The sequence below is a fragment of the Pongo pygmaeus genome, chromosome 8, assembly GCF_028885625.2.
Source record: "Pongo pygmaeus isolate AG05252 chromosome 8, NHGRI_mPonPyg2-v2.0_pri, whole genome shotgun sequence".
In the NCBI taxonomy this organism is placed as follows: domain Eukaryota; kingdom Metazoa; phylum Chordata; class Mammalia; order Primates; family Hominidae; genus Pongo; species Pongo pygmaeus.
In genome coordinates this window covers 131,554,266-131,572,070 of record NC_072381.2, presented here as the reverse complement: position 1 = coordinate 131,572,070, position 17,805 = coordinate 131,554,266, and the positions used below count along the sequence as shown (strand labels likewise).

At 43.0% G+C, this 17,805-nt stretch overlaps 1 protein-coding gene across 1 annotated transcript in view; it reads left to right on the top strand.

The window, feature by feature from the left end:
• Positions 1 to 17,805, top strand: part of ADAM12 (ADAM metallopeptidase domain 12) — a 374,252-nt gene that overhangs the window by 237,270 nt on the left and 119,177 nt on the right. Inside the window, exon 5 of the mRNA XM_054436011.2 lies at positions 15,099 to 15,175. Coding sequence (XP_054291986.1) covers positions 15,099 to 15,175 — 77 coding nt within the window. The remainder of the gene's footprint in view (positions 1 to 15,098; positions 15,176 to 17,805) is intronic.

The following is a 17,805-nucleotide window of genomic DNA, read 5'->3' as shown; positions in this document are numbered from 1 at the left end:
AACTAACATATAAGAAACAAATAGTTCCTGAGAAAAAAAGAATAATTTTTTTAAAGGAGGGTGTGGAAGGGGCTTCTAAAACAAGAAAAAGAGCATGCACAAAATGAATCCTGCAGACTAGTTTCAATTATGGACGTAGTTGCAAAAATCCTAAGTAAACTTTACAAACCCTATCCAGTACATATTTTAAAAATACTTCTGACCAAATTATACTTAACTAAGGAATGCAAGGATAGTTTGACATTAGGGTATCTACTAAGGTAATTTAATCCATTAATATCTTCAGATTAAAAGTATTATAACTGATAGTATTTCTTCTATGATAACCTATACTGTTTCTTATAGTGATTATAATAGGTTTTGTGAGTGGGGAATGCTATCTATCCCTTTCCTACCCCCATAGAGCCTCACATAGCATCTTGCATATACAGATTTTTAATAAAATTATCCATCTAGCATTGCATTGTCTTAGGTGATGCCATGTAAAATTCATTTCTTCATCTATTCACTTAGCAAACATTTATTCAGCACCTCCTGTTTGCAGACACTGTTAGGCTGGAGTCCTAAAGTAAATATCTGTGGATCAACCTTATAAATAAGTGATGGGCGGGGCCATGAGTTCACATTTGACGTTTATGTCGTCTTTTACCCCCCTAAGATCTCATTTAAAATATGTTTTCAGACTCAGCACTGAGGCTATCTCTACAGTGTAAATAGTTATTTCAGAAAGAAACAGAAAAGAGAGATCTTAGAAATACCACAACAATAGGCTCTGGTCTTCCAAATGTCCACGATCTATGATGGTGAACAGTGCTTGTCTAATACAGACATCTCTAGAATGTGTAAAATATGCATTCAAAGTTATTTGAATAGTTTTGTGCATTCTGTTACAATCTCCCTTACTAGTTTTCTTTTTCTTAGGCATCTGTATTAGTATTAGTCAGGGTTCTCTTGAGGGACAGAACTAATAGGATAGATGTATATATGAAGAGAAGTTTGTTAAGGAGTACAGACTCACACGATCACAAGGTAAGGCCTCAATAGGCCGTCTGCAAGATGAGGAGCAAGGAAGCCAGTCCAAGTCCCAAAACCTCAAAAGTAGGGAAGCTGATGGTGCAGCCTTCAGTCTGTGGCTGAAGGCCTGAGAGCCCCAGGCAAACCACTGGTGTAGGTCCAAGAGTCCAAAAGCTGAAGAACTTGAAGTCCGGTGTTCAAGGGCAGGAAACATTCAGCACGGGAGAAAGGTAAAGGCCAGAAGACTCAGCCAGTCTAGTCTTTCCACATTCCTCTGCCTGCTTTATTCTAGCCGCACTGGCAGCTGATTAGATGGTGCCCACCCAGACTAAGGACGGGTGGGCCTCTCCCAGTCCACTGACTCAAATGTTAATCTCCTTTGGCAACACCCTCACAGACACACCCAGGAATAATACTCTGCATCCTTCAATCCAATCAAGTTGACACTCAGTATTCACTATCACAGTACTTTTTCCCCTTTTTTCTCACTTGGGAGGAAAAATGCAATAAGCGAGAAGACGAAGAAATAGAGGACTAGAGAAACAGGGGTTCAACAACTGCCAGGTCTGTTTGGGACTTGGATTGCAAAAGCTGAAGTCTACATATCCAGGCATCTTAGTAAACAGCCCGGATGGAAGGGCTCCAGGGTGTTGATAATGTTTGTCTCCATGTGGTGCGGGACTCTGTGCTTTTCTGGGTTCTCTGATTGATGTGTGCATAGGAGCAGGAGCTCACATTTTTCATCTCCTCCTTTTCCATGTGGTTACTGTGTGAAAGGGTGAATGTCTGCTCCATTCCCCTCCTCTTCCCCCAGTCCTCCCCATGGAACTGTCTCTTTATAGTTAAGAGGGTGGGAGGAGACAGGCCCTGAAAATCCCTGGTCCCTGCTAACTGGGGAGTGGCTGCAGCCCCTGTGTTGGGCAGCCCTTGAGGTCAGTAGTGGGTGAGACTTGCCCCTCCCTCCCTCCATGGAGTCCTCTAGGCAGCAGTGTTCCTCATCTCCACCTTCCCCACGATGGGTCCTGAGGCTTTGGCTGGGAAGAAGGGGAAAGAGGTCGGGGCATGGGGAGGATGGAAGTTGGAAATTGCAGGAAGCCTCTCTAATGTCTAGGCCTAAACTAGTATCCTCTCCAGAATATACCAGAAGCCTCTTTTTTGGCAGTCATTAAGCTGATGCTGTATTTTGATCTTCATCTGACTCTGGATCATCTCCACTAGGGAAGCAACTGAAAGATAGATTGATTGGCACCCCCAAATCTCCAGAAGCATCAAGCACATTGTTGCTTTTATAATTAGAAAAATGGTGACTTTTCTTTTAACCCAGCAGTTCCCTTCCCCCATTCCTTTGAATGCCTTTCCAAGCAGTCAGCCTTGTTACGGTAAAGACAGGGAGTGAACAATGTTGTTCACTGAGTAAAACCCACAGCCCAGAACAGCTGGTCCTTCCAGCAGGAGCCCCTTAAGGAGAGTCCGAGGCCTTGCATTGTTTTTCGTGGTGAGGACCCAGATGCAGCTTTTAGGGTTTTGTTTTTATTGAATCAGGCTGGAAAACAAAAAGAAATTTGCTGACTCATCTCCTCTTCTGCTAAAGTCAGCACACAGTGAATTTTCCTAAATTTAAAATTATGTATAAAATAAGAACCACTTTTTGTTGGCTATAGTGTATAGTGCTATTTTTTTCTTTAAATATCTCAACAATTGGTATAAGCTGGTCAACTCAGAAGAGTGGCTGATTTTAATTTTGGAGTTAATCACATCTTTTCTCTCGACTGTCCTGACAGGATGAAATATTTGTGGCTTTATCCTTTGCTGACCACATCTAAGGGGAGATTATGTTTTATATTGTTACTTTTAATAAGGCCTGCAGGAGACTATCCGCGTGACATTTCTGCTGTTTACATGCCCAAAGACAGCTCTGGGAAAGGCTGACAGAGGTCCCCAAAAAGGCTAGATGCTGTCAGTGCTTTGGAGGGAATACATTCATCTGTTACATGCATGTTGTCAACCAAGAACCTGCACTATGCAGGCACCATGACCTGTTCACATGCCCCCTTACACTGAGAATACAGCAGGGATTAAAAACAGACAAGGGAGCCCATGGGTGGGGGGAGGCTAGAGGAAGAAGACTGCCCTTATCCTGGTAATCACAAACATAATTAACATCTGGGCTAAGTGCACCAAAGGAAAGGCCACAGGGCCCTAACCTGGTCTGAGGGTTCATGGAAGGCTTTATGGGGAAAGGAACATTTGAACCAACAGCTGGAGGCTGAGGAGGCATGAACCAGGGGACAGGAGGAGAAACATTCCAGGCTGATGCTGAGTTTTACCTGGGGTGGCGGGGGAGGGGAAGGAAGTGTTTAGAAGCTGATGAAAGTCAGAGCGTATAGGACCCGAAGGCCATGGTGATAGCCTTGGTTGTGATAGGGGAACATTAGGAAGCCAATAAAGGCCTTCCCCAAGGAGTGTCATGACTATGTTTGGGCTTTGAAAAGCACCCACTGGCTCCAGCGTGAAGTCATAGTCAGAGGGAACAGGAAGGGAGAGGGAGGGTCACCTGCTCTGTCAGTCAGGTAGGGGCCTCTTGTGAAAGAGCCTGAAGCCCAGGTGAGAGGAGATAGCAGCAGAGGCCAGGTGCATGGAATGAAAGGAAGGAAACATGTCTCACCCTTAGACATGATCAGGACCCAAAAATGTTTCATTTGTGGTGTGTGTTTCTCACTGGAAAAAATAGAGAGCATTTGCTTTGATGGTGTCGAAGGAGACAAGCTGAGATGAACTGAGGCTGGACCATCAGGTAAGGATAAAATCTAATATTTTGGCCAAAAGTGTTGTTTGGGTGACATCCCATTCATTTCCATGGCAACTACTGATTGTCAGAAAGGGATAGTGTCTTCTACAACTGGCTTGGACTAAACACGTCAGGGCGGTTGACTATCAGGAGTTAACCACAGTTCATTACAGTTAGAAAGCATCTAATCGAGATGAAAAGATAATTCTGGAGGGAAGGGGAAAGTCAGAGATCATGCACATGTCATAAGTGTATCAATGTAAGCAGTGTTGCAGGTGGGCAGCGACTATCTGGGCCAGAGGCGTGGGGGTAAGAAGAATTTACCAAGACAGTTGTAGGTGGTAAAGAAAGGGAGATTTATTAGAGATGGTAGGAAAATACATTGCAAAGGAGCAACGGGCAGGCCAGCAAGAGAGGAGCTGACTGCAAGGAGACAAAGGCTTGCTGGAGATTTTATAGGATAGTGCTTGTGCCACTGGTGTGCTGAAGAAAGCTTTGTGCAATATTGATAATGCCAAGGTTGCAGTGAACTATATTGCAATTTTCTGTCAGCTGGGGGTCTGGTGATAGCTGGGCACGGGAAGATTGTGAGTTATGTGCACCGGAGGGATATATGTCCTGGACCATGAGAAAGGCAGACTTATAGCTCATCTGCTTCTTCATTTTGCTTTCCCCCAATCCTGCTAGCCTGACTCCCCCTCCCTAACTAGGACTCCACAAGCCAGGCTCATCATCATATTCTTCTTAAAACATCATTGAGAATGGATTGAATTTCCCTACTGTTGCTGTACTCCACACATACCTAACTCACCGGCTCTCCCTGCCTGTCTCCCCCTCACAGGCTGCTTTGCTGTCCCACTGGCCGAGGCACTCAACACCGGTGCCTTCTCTCCCTTGGGTCTTCACCCAAGTCCCGTGGTGACTCCTATCTCCACAGCACATTCCACACCCTTTCCTGTCCACCATCACATGGCTGCACCAGCTCAGGCTCTCCCTTCCTCACAGCTGGAAGATGTTTTAGCCACCTGACTTTTTCTCCTGACTACCAATATAACCTAGCTTTAATCCAGACCCCGCACCTGCCTGAATGATTCTTCTAAAACATCTTTCTATTTATATCACAAGATTGCATTTACATTTTGATCCTCCCAAATCATCAGCAGCTTCCCCCAATGCCTCCTCCGTCAAATTCAAATTTCTTAGACCAGTATCACCTTCCACAGTGGTGACAGCCCTACCTTTTCACACATGCGTGTGTTTATTCAGTCATTCATTCGTGCACTCATTCAACAAATGTTTACTGATAGTGTCCAATGTGATAGCTAACATTGAGTAAATATCAACAATAGGCAAGACACTGTACACAGAGCTTTTCGTGTATTCTGTTGTTTGATCTTCACCAAAAATCAATTCTTGCATCTTTATACCCAGATGAGAATACTGAGACCTTGAGGGGTTAAATAACTAGGCCACACCCACAGTTAATAAGGATTCAAACCCAGATAGTCTGACTCTAGAATCTGAGCTCCTAGTCTAAGGCCACCCTACCCAGAATGAGCCTGATCTCGTCTGATCTTGGAAGCTAAGCAGAATCAGGCCTGGGTAGCTCTTGGATGGGAGAGTCTCAGCTCCTATATTCTGTGCTACACTGCCTCCAGTTCACTTGGAACAAAACACTGAGTCTCGGTTATACGTTTCTGGCTATGGTGTTTGTTGTAATGGAATTAGTCTAAAAACTGCAATGGGGTGGATTGGGGAAGCGGGTAGCATTCATTTACAATGGGAGACACCTAGAGAATGCTCTTCGGGGAGAGCAGCTGAACCAAAGTCCTGGAATATGAGGAGAGGAGAGGCCAGAACAGGCCTCTGGGGATTCACTAAGTACATCACTCCAAGGCCCAACTGAACTCAGACCAGTAAACATCCCATACTCTGTGGCAAGTCTGCAGAAGGGAGGAAGCAGCCCCTGTCCTCAGGGAATGTACATTCTAACAACATATGACATGATGTGCCCATAACAGAGATGCTTTGGGAGCCAAACAATGCAAGGGGCAAACCCATGTTCCCAGAGGAACTCACGGTTTTGGTGACTTTTCTTCCATAAAATTGTCAGGAAAGGGCAGGCTGTAAGACAGACCCTCTGTCTGGAGACAGGATACGCCAAGGTTAGGATCACAAGCCAGAGTCCAACTACCTAGGTTCAAATCCCAGCTCGAGCACTTAACCAGCTGTGGGATGTGACGATGAAACAGACACTGAGCCTGGCACGCAGTCAGGGCTTTGGAGAAGTGAGCCAGCCATGGCCACTGCTGTGCCAGTGATCATTTCACAGCAGTTCTTCCCCACGCCGTACCATATGTTCCTTCTGAAATCCCTTGTAGATTCTGAGAACAGATGAGAAGCTGGGATGCAGCTGATAACTGAGTTGTTCAGGCCTGTGTGTCTCCATCAAATTGCAAATGGCCCCACAGGTCTTCTGACCCCTGCCCCTGCTAACCCCGTCATGTGCATTTTCACACAATATCCAAGAAGATTTGCAGTTGGGAGTTAGAGCCAAGTGACAGGGTATAAGCAAATAACCCTCCCTTCTCTCTAATGGGTCAATTTCTCTCATGCACATCCATTCATTCATTCATTCAACAAAAATACACTGAGCAATGGGTCAGTGTGGAAGATAATAGCAGGTGGCAAATAGAGCTTACAGCAGAGTGGGTTTAAAATATTTATGTTCATATTCAAGATTTGTAACAATGCCTTACATTTTATGAATTGCGTCCCCATGTCATGTTTATTTGATCCACAAAACTCTGGACAACTAAGTGCCCGTCCCATTACACAGATTAAAAACTGAGACTCCAAGACTCAACCCCAAGATTTCCAATTCTGGATGGATCTAGTGATCTCACTATTGCAGACATGCTGTTCCCAGGCCCAGTTTGCCTGGAGATCTCAAAGACTATGAACGTGGTTTTGTAAGCGTTTGTTCTCTCTGTAGAATTCTAGCACAGCAAAATGATTTCAGTGGCCCCTGAGGTTAGTTCTTTATAGTCTTTTAACCAGACATGGTTCTTGTTACGGACATGGGAGCAGAGATCCTCGGAGAATGGGTGTGGTGACTTATTTCTTCACAATCCTGCCCTGCACACTCTCAGGACTAAGTGTAATGTAGCCCAGTTATAGAAACACACAGAGCTGCAAAGTCACTTTTTCTTTGCTCAGATGCATTGTCACCTTGTTTTAGTCTCAAGCAAACATATAGTATGTTGGGGCTTGCGTTCAAGGGAACAAGGACCTGACTGCAGTCATGCCGAAATGCAGGCTGGCAGCAGACATGCATGTACATAGACATATCCAGAAACACACACACATATACACACCCATATACACACAATGCATATACACATGCATACCCACACGCACACATATACACACATGCACACCCACATATGCACATACATATACACATATGCACACCATATACACACATACGTGTATACACACACCCCCATGCATCCCCATATACATACAGATACATGCACATACACGCACACAAATATACACATGTGCCCACATATACACACATGCACACCATATACACACATACATATACACACATGCATACCATATACACACATACATATACACACATGCATACCATATACACACATACATATACACACATGCCCACATATGCACACCATATACAAACATACATATACACACATGCACACCATATACACATGTACACATACACGCATGTGCACACCATATACACACATGCACACCCACATGCACACACATATACACACATGCATACCTATATACACACATGCACACCCACATCCACACAGATACACACACACCATACACACATACATATACACACACACACCATATATACACATACATATATACACATGCAGATATACACATGCACACTGATATACACACATGCATATATACACATGCACACATGCATATATACACATCCACACCCACATACCGCATATACATACACACCCATGCACATGCACACACACAAATATACACACATGCCCACATATACACACATACACACCTATAGACACACATACACCCATACGCATATACGCTCACCCACCCTTGGACCCCTCCTATTTATGGCCTTTTCTTTGAGTTTGGAAATGACTTCACCTTCTTATGATGCCATGAGTGACACTGTAATGAGGCTCTGCGGTACTCAAGAAAAGCATTCCGCCCATGTATGGATTTTAGGTGATAGCTTTTTGTTGGGAACAGGCCACCCCAAATCTGGCCATAAACTGGCCCCAAAACTGGCCATAAACGAAATCTCTGCAGCACTGTGACATGTTCGTGATGGCCATGACACCCACGCTGGAAGGTTGTGGGTTTACCAGCATGAGGGTAAGGAACACCTGGCCCACCCAGGGCGGAAAACTGCTTAAAGGCATTCTTAAACCACAAACAATAGCATGCGTGATCTGTGCCTTAAGGACACGCTCCTGCTGCAGATAACTAGCCCAACCCATCCCTTTATTTCAACCCATCCCTTCATTTCCCATAAGGAATACTTTTAGTTAATCTATAATCTATGGAAACAATGCATATCACTGGCTTGCTGTCAGTAAATACGTGGGTAAATCTCTGTTCGGGGCTCTCAGCTCTGAAGGCTGTGAGACCCCTGATTTCCCACTCCACTCCTCTGTATTTCTGTGTGTGTGTCTTTAATTCCTCTAGCACTGCTGGGTTAGGATCTCCCCGACTGAGCTGGTCTCGGCAGCTTTTCTTTTCTAAAAGAGAGAGAAACTCTGTTTCTGACAGAAATGCATGTTTCTGACAGCCAGGTATGGAGAGAAGTGTCTGGCCTAGAGTTGAGAGGCCTGGATTTTAGTTCCTGCCCTACCATTAACCAGCTCTGTGACCTTTGATCGTTATTTAGGTCTTGGTTTCCCCATCTATTCAGGGAAGAGGCTGGCTAAAAGAGAAAGGTTGGCCTTAGATGGTCCAAAGCTTCCTTTTGCCTAGAACATTGTGTGATTCAAGCACTAAGTCAAGATAGTTTGGCACATTGCATATGGCAAGGAGTCTGGGAAGACCCTACAAAATTCCCCTAAAGAAGGCATTCAGAATAATTTTCATTTGGTATACTCCCTAACAGACTTTGTCTGGTAGCATTCCTTTCTAATCACAAGGTCAAGCCATCTTTGTTACCACTTAAGCATATAAAATGCCTTTCCTTCTAGTCCACTGAGAGTTGGATAACAGACGTTTGATTTTACTTCCCACATGGCGTAGAGTTGAGGGCTACCAATTTTCAAGTTCAAGAGTTCTTATTCCATCTTCCTCTTACCCACCATTATATTTGATTGATAGTATTAAACAGAAGGAAAAGTTGTTCTACTGGAGTGGGAAAATGCATTAGGTTAAGTAATAAGTATATAAAATACATGGTTAGAGGTTTTTGAAAAGGAAAAGATATAATTTCGTGGTTATGCATGTTTGGGGCTCTTTTTCTGTGTTGTGTTTTGTTGGTAGAAATAGAATGTCTTGGATCAACAGAACTAGGCAAAGACGGCCTGGCCTAGTGGGACCATGTCTTGTTTGGCAATGTCTTTAGAGACATAAGGGTGAGGAAAAGAAAGAAGCTATACAGTTTGGCGCCCTTGAGGCAATCAGAGAGAGGAACAGGGATGCAGTGTTGGAAGGTCTGCAGAGGGCTGTGGCCACAGCTGGCTGGTAAGGGCCATGCGGTGATCAACAGGTCAGGGGGCCCTGGGGAGCAAGACCCTCTTAGGTATGATGGCTCCCTGCTGGGTCTCTTTCTGGTGTGCATATTCAGACCCAAAAACCAAGTGTTTGTGAACCCACAAGGCCTAGTTGGTGCCCGCCTCTTAGCATCAGTGCACACAGAGGTGCACCCTTGGGCAGGGCACATGCTCACCTGGAGATTGTCTTGAGCGGCCACTGCTGGCCACTAGTGGTGATGTAGCCTGTGCTCCTCTCTCTCTGCCTTTGTCACTGGCTAAGAGGGTCAACCACCACCCCCAGGGGTTGAAGACTGCATCTCCTCCACTCCCCATAATCAAATTTCCCAACCAACCATGTGATGCGTGGTGTGACAACCATGTCTTGCTGAGTTGTGAAATTATCTATGTATTTGACTTATGTTATAAAAACTAAATCACATTTGTTTAAACATTTAATGAGACATATTGAAAAAATTATATTTCTTGAAATTGTCATTGCCTTGGAAAATCTAGAATTTGGAGTTCTCATAGTTATGGTCAGTAATCTAAGAAGTTAATCACTGTCAGGAATGAACAATGGACTTGTTAGTCAACTGTCTGAAGGTGATACAAAAGTGGTGTTAAAGCTGGAAATCAGTTGTTAACTCTACTAATGACTGAGAGAAGTGAGATTGTTTACTTTAAGCAACAGTTTATGAGAGCTAAAATCCACCCCCCTCCTCCCTCATAAGCAATACTTCAACTGAGTTGTTGAACTGGAAATTAATATGATACTAATTTGTTCTAAGCTCATGCTCTAACGAGCTTATATTTCTGTGTATTTAATTTGAAAGTACATTTAATAAATAATCTATTAAAAACAAATTGAGATTGAGTATAAATGAGCTTGAAATTTCAGAGGTCAGTAATTAAAATTATTGTCACCATTTGGTTTTCAATTTTTTAAACAGTATTTAGCTACTTAGAGCAGCATTTCACATTCCTCTAAAATGGGGGAAATTCTGTAACCATATGTGACCCCAAAGATCTGTGACAGTCAAAATCCAGTGATTCTGGTTACCTTAAGCAGCCGAAATCCTAACAGCAGCTGCTAACCTTTCACTCTCTGCATCGTCTTCCGCTTTGATGCCTGCCGTGTGCCCAGGGCTAAAATCCCTACCAGTGAAGCCCTGCCTGGGAAGGTACTAGGATCCCCCTGATGCCCCAGAGCATTATGATCCAATTATATAACCCCCTCGTAGTCAGAGAATTATCATGCTTCCCCTACATACCCAACTAAGAGTTATCTAGAGTGAGAGGACCCTGGAGCCATTCAAAATACATGTCATACAAAAGCTAAGGAGGTGACCTGGCAGCGAGGTTTGCCCTCCCCGACGGCCTGGGTGGAAGCCTGATGCATCCTTTCCTAAGCCACATGCTTATTGAAGATGGCAGCTTCTCTGGGGAGGAACAGGGCACTGTGAGAGCTACACTCCTGCATCTGAACCTTCCAGCCCAGCAGAAGTAACCCCACCCCTGAATGCCACTCCCCACCCCCAGTGCCCACTATCATTGCACATGCTTTCCCTCTGTAGGCAAGTCCTCTCCTGCCATGGCCCCTGCGTACCTAGCCATTTCACTCTTCAGTGTTGTATGAAGTTTCCAAAAAGGAGCCCACAGTACTTTCATTGTTTGCAGTTGATATAATCAGCAACATAGAAAAAAGATACGCTACAAACTGATAAACTGATAAGATGGTGTGGCAAAAGTGCCCAATATAAGACCAACTTACAAAATCAAAAGCTTTCCTTTACATTAAAAATAAATATATGTAAGACAAAATAGGAAAAAAAGAACTTATTTATGATATCAAAAAATCTACACAATACCTATACATAAGCTTAACAAAAATTTTCCAACAGCCACGTGGAAAAAAAAATCTAAAACTAGACTAAAGGACATAAAAATGACCTTATTAAAAGAAGAGGCCTGCCATGTACATGAATAGGCAAACTGTTTATTGTGAAAATATAAGTTCTTCCCAAACTGACCTGTACTTCAGTGTAATACAAACTGAGATCTGATTATTGTGTAGCTTAAAATTGGATTCTATAATTCATCTGAAGAGAAAATAGGGAATGATAACCTAGAAACTTTTGAGAAAAGAATGGTACCAAAAGAAAATGATTTGGAGAAAGTCACCAAGACAATTCAATAGAAAAAAGAGTAGGTGTTTCAACAAATGGTTCTGGAACAACTAGCTGTCCACATGCCGAAGAATGAAGTTGGACTTGTACTTCAAGCTACATACAAAAATTAATTCAAGATGGTTAAAGATCTAAATATAATAGCTAAACCCATACAACTCTTAAAAAAAAAAAAAAAAAAAAAAAAAAAAAAAAAAAAAAGATACGTGTAGATCTTTATGACCTTAGGTTAGGTAATGGTTTCTTAGATATGGTACCAGAAGCATAAGTAGCCAAAGGAAAAAATAGATAAGACCTCATCAAAATCAAAAACTTTGAGCTTCAGAAGATACAATCAAGAAAGTAAAAGGGGCCAGTCCTGATGGCTCATGCCTGTAATCCCAGCACTTTGGGAGGCCAAGGCAGGCAGATTGCTTGAGGTCAGTAGTTCAAGACCAGCCTGGCCAATATGGTGAAATTCCATCACTACAAAAATTAGCTGGGTGTGATGGCATGTGCCTGTAATCCCAGCTACTCCAGTGGCTGAGGCAGGAAAATCATTTGAACCCGGGAAGCAGAGGTTGCAATGAGCCGAGATCGTTCCGCTGCACTCCAGCCTAGGTGACAGAGCAAGGCTCTGTCTCAAAATAAATAAATAAATAAAATAAAAATTAAGAAAAGGACAACCCATAAAATGGGAAAAAAATCTGTAAATCATATATCTAATAAGGGTCTAGTGCTGAAAATATATGAAGAACTCTTCTAACTCAACAATAAAAACACCAAAATCCAATTTACAAATAAGCAAGGATTTGAGTAGACATTTCTTCAAAGAAGATATAAAAATGGACAATAGGCACATAAAAAGATGCCCAACATCGTTAGTGATTAAGAAAATTAAAACCAAAACCACATTGAAATACCACTTTATATCCACTAGGATGGCTATAATTGAAAAGATAAACAACAACAAGTGTTGGTGAATATGTGGGGAAATTCGAGCCCTCATGTAATGCTCACAGGAATGTAAAATGGTTCAGCTCTTGGCAAAACAGTTTGGCAGTACTTTAGAAGTTAAACATTGAGTTTCCATATAACCAGCAACTTTACTTTTAGACCCATGTGTCTACTCATAGTGCATATCCAAGAGAACTGAAAACAAATCCTTACAAAAATGTGTACACACGTGTTCATAGTAACATTACTCATAATAGTCAAAAAGTAGAAACAACTCATGTGCTCAACACTTGGATAAGCAAAATATGTTTTCATCCACATGGCAGAAGGTGATTCAGCCGTAGAAAAGGAATGACATTCTAATGCATGCCTCAGTATGAATGAACTTGAAAACACCATGCTTAAGTGAAAGAAGCCAGTCACAGAAGGCACATATTGTATGACTCCATTTCTATAAAATAACAGAACAGGCAAATCCATAGAGATAGAAAGCAGGTTAATGGTTGCCAGAGATGGAGGAGCAGGGAATGGAAAGTGACTGCTAATGAATATGAGGTTTCTTTCTGAGGTGACAGAAATGTTTTAGAATCAATTAGTGGTGATGAGTATATAATATTGTGAATACACAACAAAACTCACTGATTATATATGCTTTTAAAAGGTGAGTTTTATGGCAAGTGAATTTAATCTTAATTTTAAAGGACAACTTAACTCTACCTGATTATCAAAATAGAGTATAGAGCAATAGTCATTGGAACAGTGTGGAATTGGCACAGAAACAGACAAATGGATGTCTGTCTCAGTGGGCTAGCACAGAGAGTACAAAAGTGGCGCCACAAACATATTGTGGGCCTTTGATATATGCCAAGGTAGCATGTCACATCAGTGAGAAAAGGAAAAATGGCAGCAAAGCACAGCTGGCTCTCATTTGTAGGGGAAAGTTAGCATTGAACCTCACACTCCCACAAAAATTAATTCCAGATGGATTAAAGGAGCTAATTGTAAGACTATAAAGATAGAAGAAAATAAAGAAGAACATATCTGTGACCCTGAAAACAGCCACCTTGAGCTATATAAAAAATGCATGAAGAGAGAGACAAATGCATTTAGATTGATATACACTGGAAACTCTGAACAAAAAATATCATAAGCAAAGTTAAAAGACATTTCCCATGTAATAACAGGCAGAGTATTAATATCCTGAGTATATAAAGAACTTCTAAAATTAATATGAAAAAGCTCAACAGAATAATAAATGTCCCTGCAACCCCTTAACCCCATCACCCTCCTTTCATCACCTTTTAGATGATCTGAGAATTTTGTCATCTACGTTGAGACCAAGAGATCATCTTAGCCCATTGCCCATGGTGGTGTCTGGTTTTCTTCATTACTCAATTGCATCTGGTGCTTTTTCTTAGCAAAGTCAAGGTGGGTTTTGTTGGGCAGAATGACTGGACACCAAGCTCTGCCCTGGACAAAGTGCATGACTGTTGTCATGTGTGAAGGAGCTATGCGCTAAGGAGGGTGCAGTGGAGACAGACTAACACCTGAGCTGCTCGAAAGAGGAGCTTCTCAGAGGAAACCCAAAGAAGATGCATGTACCTTTCTCTGCAGAGACCTGCACCCAGCTGGCATCCAGAGGATCTGAGTGAGGAGTACTGAGTATACTCAGCCACTTCTTGCCAGTCTGCCACTTAATTGGGGCTGCAGCATAACCTTTGCTCAGTGATAAAATTAACCTTGATTCCGGACTGATATCTGTCTTCACTAAGGAAGTGTCTGTGCTGTGGTTTCTTTTTGTAAGCTGTGACATTATCAAAGAATAGAATATTGCAGGCATGACACACGGGAACTTTTGTCTTAGACTTAGAAGACCTTCCTATTTTTCTTTCCTGCTGAGATAGACTTTCAGCTCTCAATTGGGTAATTCAGTGAGGTCCCCTCCTTCCTTCTTCACCCCCACTTCCTCTCATCTGCTTTCCTGTTTTCATAAGCCACAGATTTAGGCCTTGTTTTATTACATTTCACAGTGTGCTTAAAAACCCCCTACAGTTCTTCATCTCATTACAAAAGATAATTTACATGAGGGTAAAATGGCGATGTCAATGTGATTTGTTTTGCTGCTGGATTTTGTAAAATGTTCTGTATCAGGGCTTTCCTGTAGGGTGCCAGAGAGACAAGAGTGAAACTAGAGTTCATTTAAAAACCGCTATTGGTAATCTCTAAGTAAATCAGAGATTCCCGACATAGACCCTGGCTGGGTCGTGTTGGGCTTTGCATTAAATATTAAAGCTGTAGAACAATATTTTATGCAAAAGAAAATTCTATAGCTAAAAATAAGTGGAGAGGATTAGAGGCAGTTGATTTATTATAAGTGGGCAAAAATATGTTATAACTGAAATGGGATTCTCTCCTCCTCCCCTTTAGGGTCACTGTTACTACCATGGACGTGTACAGGGATATTCTGATTCAACGGTCAGTCTCAGCACCTGTTCTGGTCTCAGGTAAGTGGCCATGACCGTGGTGACTCTAGTCTTCCGCCATCTACTGCAGGCAACCTCTGTCTTTTCCTGCTTGTACTAAAGCACTGACAGTGAGTGATGGGGGCTCCCAGCTCAGCTACACCTCCACCTAGGCAAGAGAACACGGAGGCCCTCGCTCCACTGCTTACAAGAGCATGGCCACCCAGGATCTTAGCCTCGTGTTCATGCCCCCTCTTTCAGTGCCATCCTCAGGCCTGGTGGGGTAAGAGCGACTGAACTGGTTGAGTTTCAACATCCAAGCATTTTGTGAATTATTTTCCATTTATGTGGCTCTGATGCTTTATAATTCCCAGTGCTAAAAGATAGAACATTAAGTACTAATGTTGAAGCTGCTGGCTTAATGTAAATCTTAAAGGGCCTCCTCTTATTAGGAAACAAAGTAAAGAAACTAATTTAACAATGACCAAGGTGAGTTGAACAGAGGCATGGATTGGTAGGGGGTTTGCTGCTATGCTATGGGCATGCTGCAGGAAACAATCACCTTCCCATGCTAGACAAGTCAACCCCAGGTGTTACTCACAGCCCGCTTCCTTCCACATCACAGTTATTAGCCATCAGGTGGCCCTTATGTGCTCCCCAGGAAAATCATTTTGTTTGATAAATTTCCAGCTGTTTCAGCCTTTTTACTGGATTTGCTTATTGAGTTTGTGAACTAAATGTTTGTATCCTCAGAGTCCTGGGTAACTTTGGCCCAAGGCACCAAAGCATGATTCCATGGGAGGGAAGAGAGAGAAGGCCCTGGAAGGATATACCTGCTTGAGTTAAAAAGCAGAATCACATTCTGCACATCAGCAGTTCCTGTGACGTCTTTGCAGGTTCTGTGTGGGATCATGGAGGATGAGAATACGCATGTGACACACACAACAACAACACACCTACCAGTTTTTTCTTTGCTGCCCTCACTTCTACTCCAGCCAGCAGAGAATGAGAGTTCTATTTGCTCCCATCTTCCCCATTGCTCAATACATCTGATTTATCTCTAAGTATTTACCAGCATTGGTCCTTTCATGTACCTAAAAATATGTACACAAAGCTATTCCTCTTCCTCGTTCATCCCATTCCAGTCCCACTCAGATAAAAATGCAAACTGGGAATTCCCCTCCCAGCTTTCTCATCCCTTGTGCATGTAAACACATAGTCAGAGATTGGGGTGTGTATTTGTTTATTTTTACAAACATAGAGTCACATCATATACATCATTCTACGGCTTTCTTTTGTCACCCAACCCTGTCTGTCTCTCCAAGTCAGCAGATACAGACCCAAATCATTGAGCGAACACACCCACTTGCATGCACACACACATTTCTGCATAACTGCATTTTTTAAAAGCGTTTTTATGTCCTATTTATGCAACACAATTGAACTTTAAGATGTCTGCTACTCTGAAAAGTGAAGGAGGTGCCTTGTGGTTTGAATTTGCTTCTCTCCAGTTATTCATTCATTCAGAAAACATTCCTTGAGTGCTTCCTCATTCCCAGTTCTGTTCTAGGTTCTGGGGACACGGCACTGAACAAAACGTGTTCTTCCTGGAGCACTTCCTAGTGGAAGGAACAGACAATGGACATAGAGTAAGATACATGATGTCAAGGATCATGGAGAAAGACAAAGCTGAGATGGAGGACAGGAAAGGCAACAGGTAGTCAGGGAGGTTCGGAAGGAGGTGAGGTGAGCCCTTTAGATGATGTAGGTAGCATATCAGAGAGAAGAGCATGTGCAAAGTTCCTGAAGCAGAAAGATGCCTGGGATATTCCCAGAGCAGCGAGGTGGCCAGGATAACTGGAGTGGACAGGGACAGGGAGGCAGCAGAAAGAAATGAGGTCAGAAGGGAAGTGGAAAGGTAGGATCACCAGGGGTCATGAAGGTAATCAGATGTCCTTTGGCCTCCCCCCAGTGATGGGTGCCAGGGAGCTTGGAGCTGAAGTGATGTGGTCTGACTTCACATTTTTACAGGGGCACTCCAGCTGCCAGGCTGGAAATAGACTGTAGGGAATGGGCACAGAAGCGGAGGTTTGGGTAGGTGTCTTCACAGTAACTCTGGTAAGAGGTGGTGGGGCGGGCCTGGTCAAAGGGGGCAACTTTTGTGAGAGTTGAGAGACTTTTCCAAGGGTATTAGAGAGGCCGGCAACTCTAAATTTTGTTAGTGATCTGTGTCTTAAACTCACTTTCCTGAGGAAGCATGGGGTGTGAGTACATGAAAGGACCTACTAAAGATGCAGCAAAACCCACTACCAGGCAGGGACTCCAATACACATACACGCCCAGAATGCGGGGTGGGTACTCAGGAGGTGAAGGAGGAGAGTTTGGAAGTGACAATTTAGAGCAAAGATGACAACTGTTCACCACCAAGAAGCTGAGGTACATGAGGGAGAAATTTTAAGTAATGAAGTATCATCCTGAGAGGCTGCAGGGGAGATGATATCAGTGGAATCAGCCAGGATTCAGCTAGGGGAAGGAGGTAAGAGGAATATTCTGGAAGAGATTTGGATTAGGAGAAGATTTGAGGATGGACCATGAGCCCCAAGAGCACAGTGGGAAGGGTTAGGGAAAAGGGAGTGGGGATAGGGACAGTAGTGGATTAAAGAGTTGTGGGG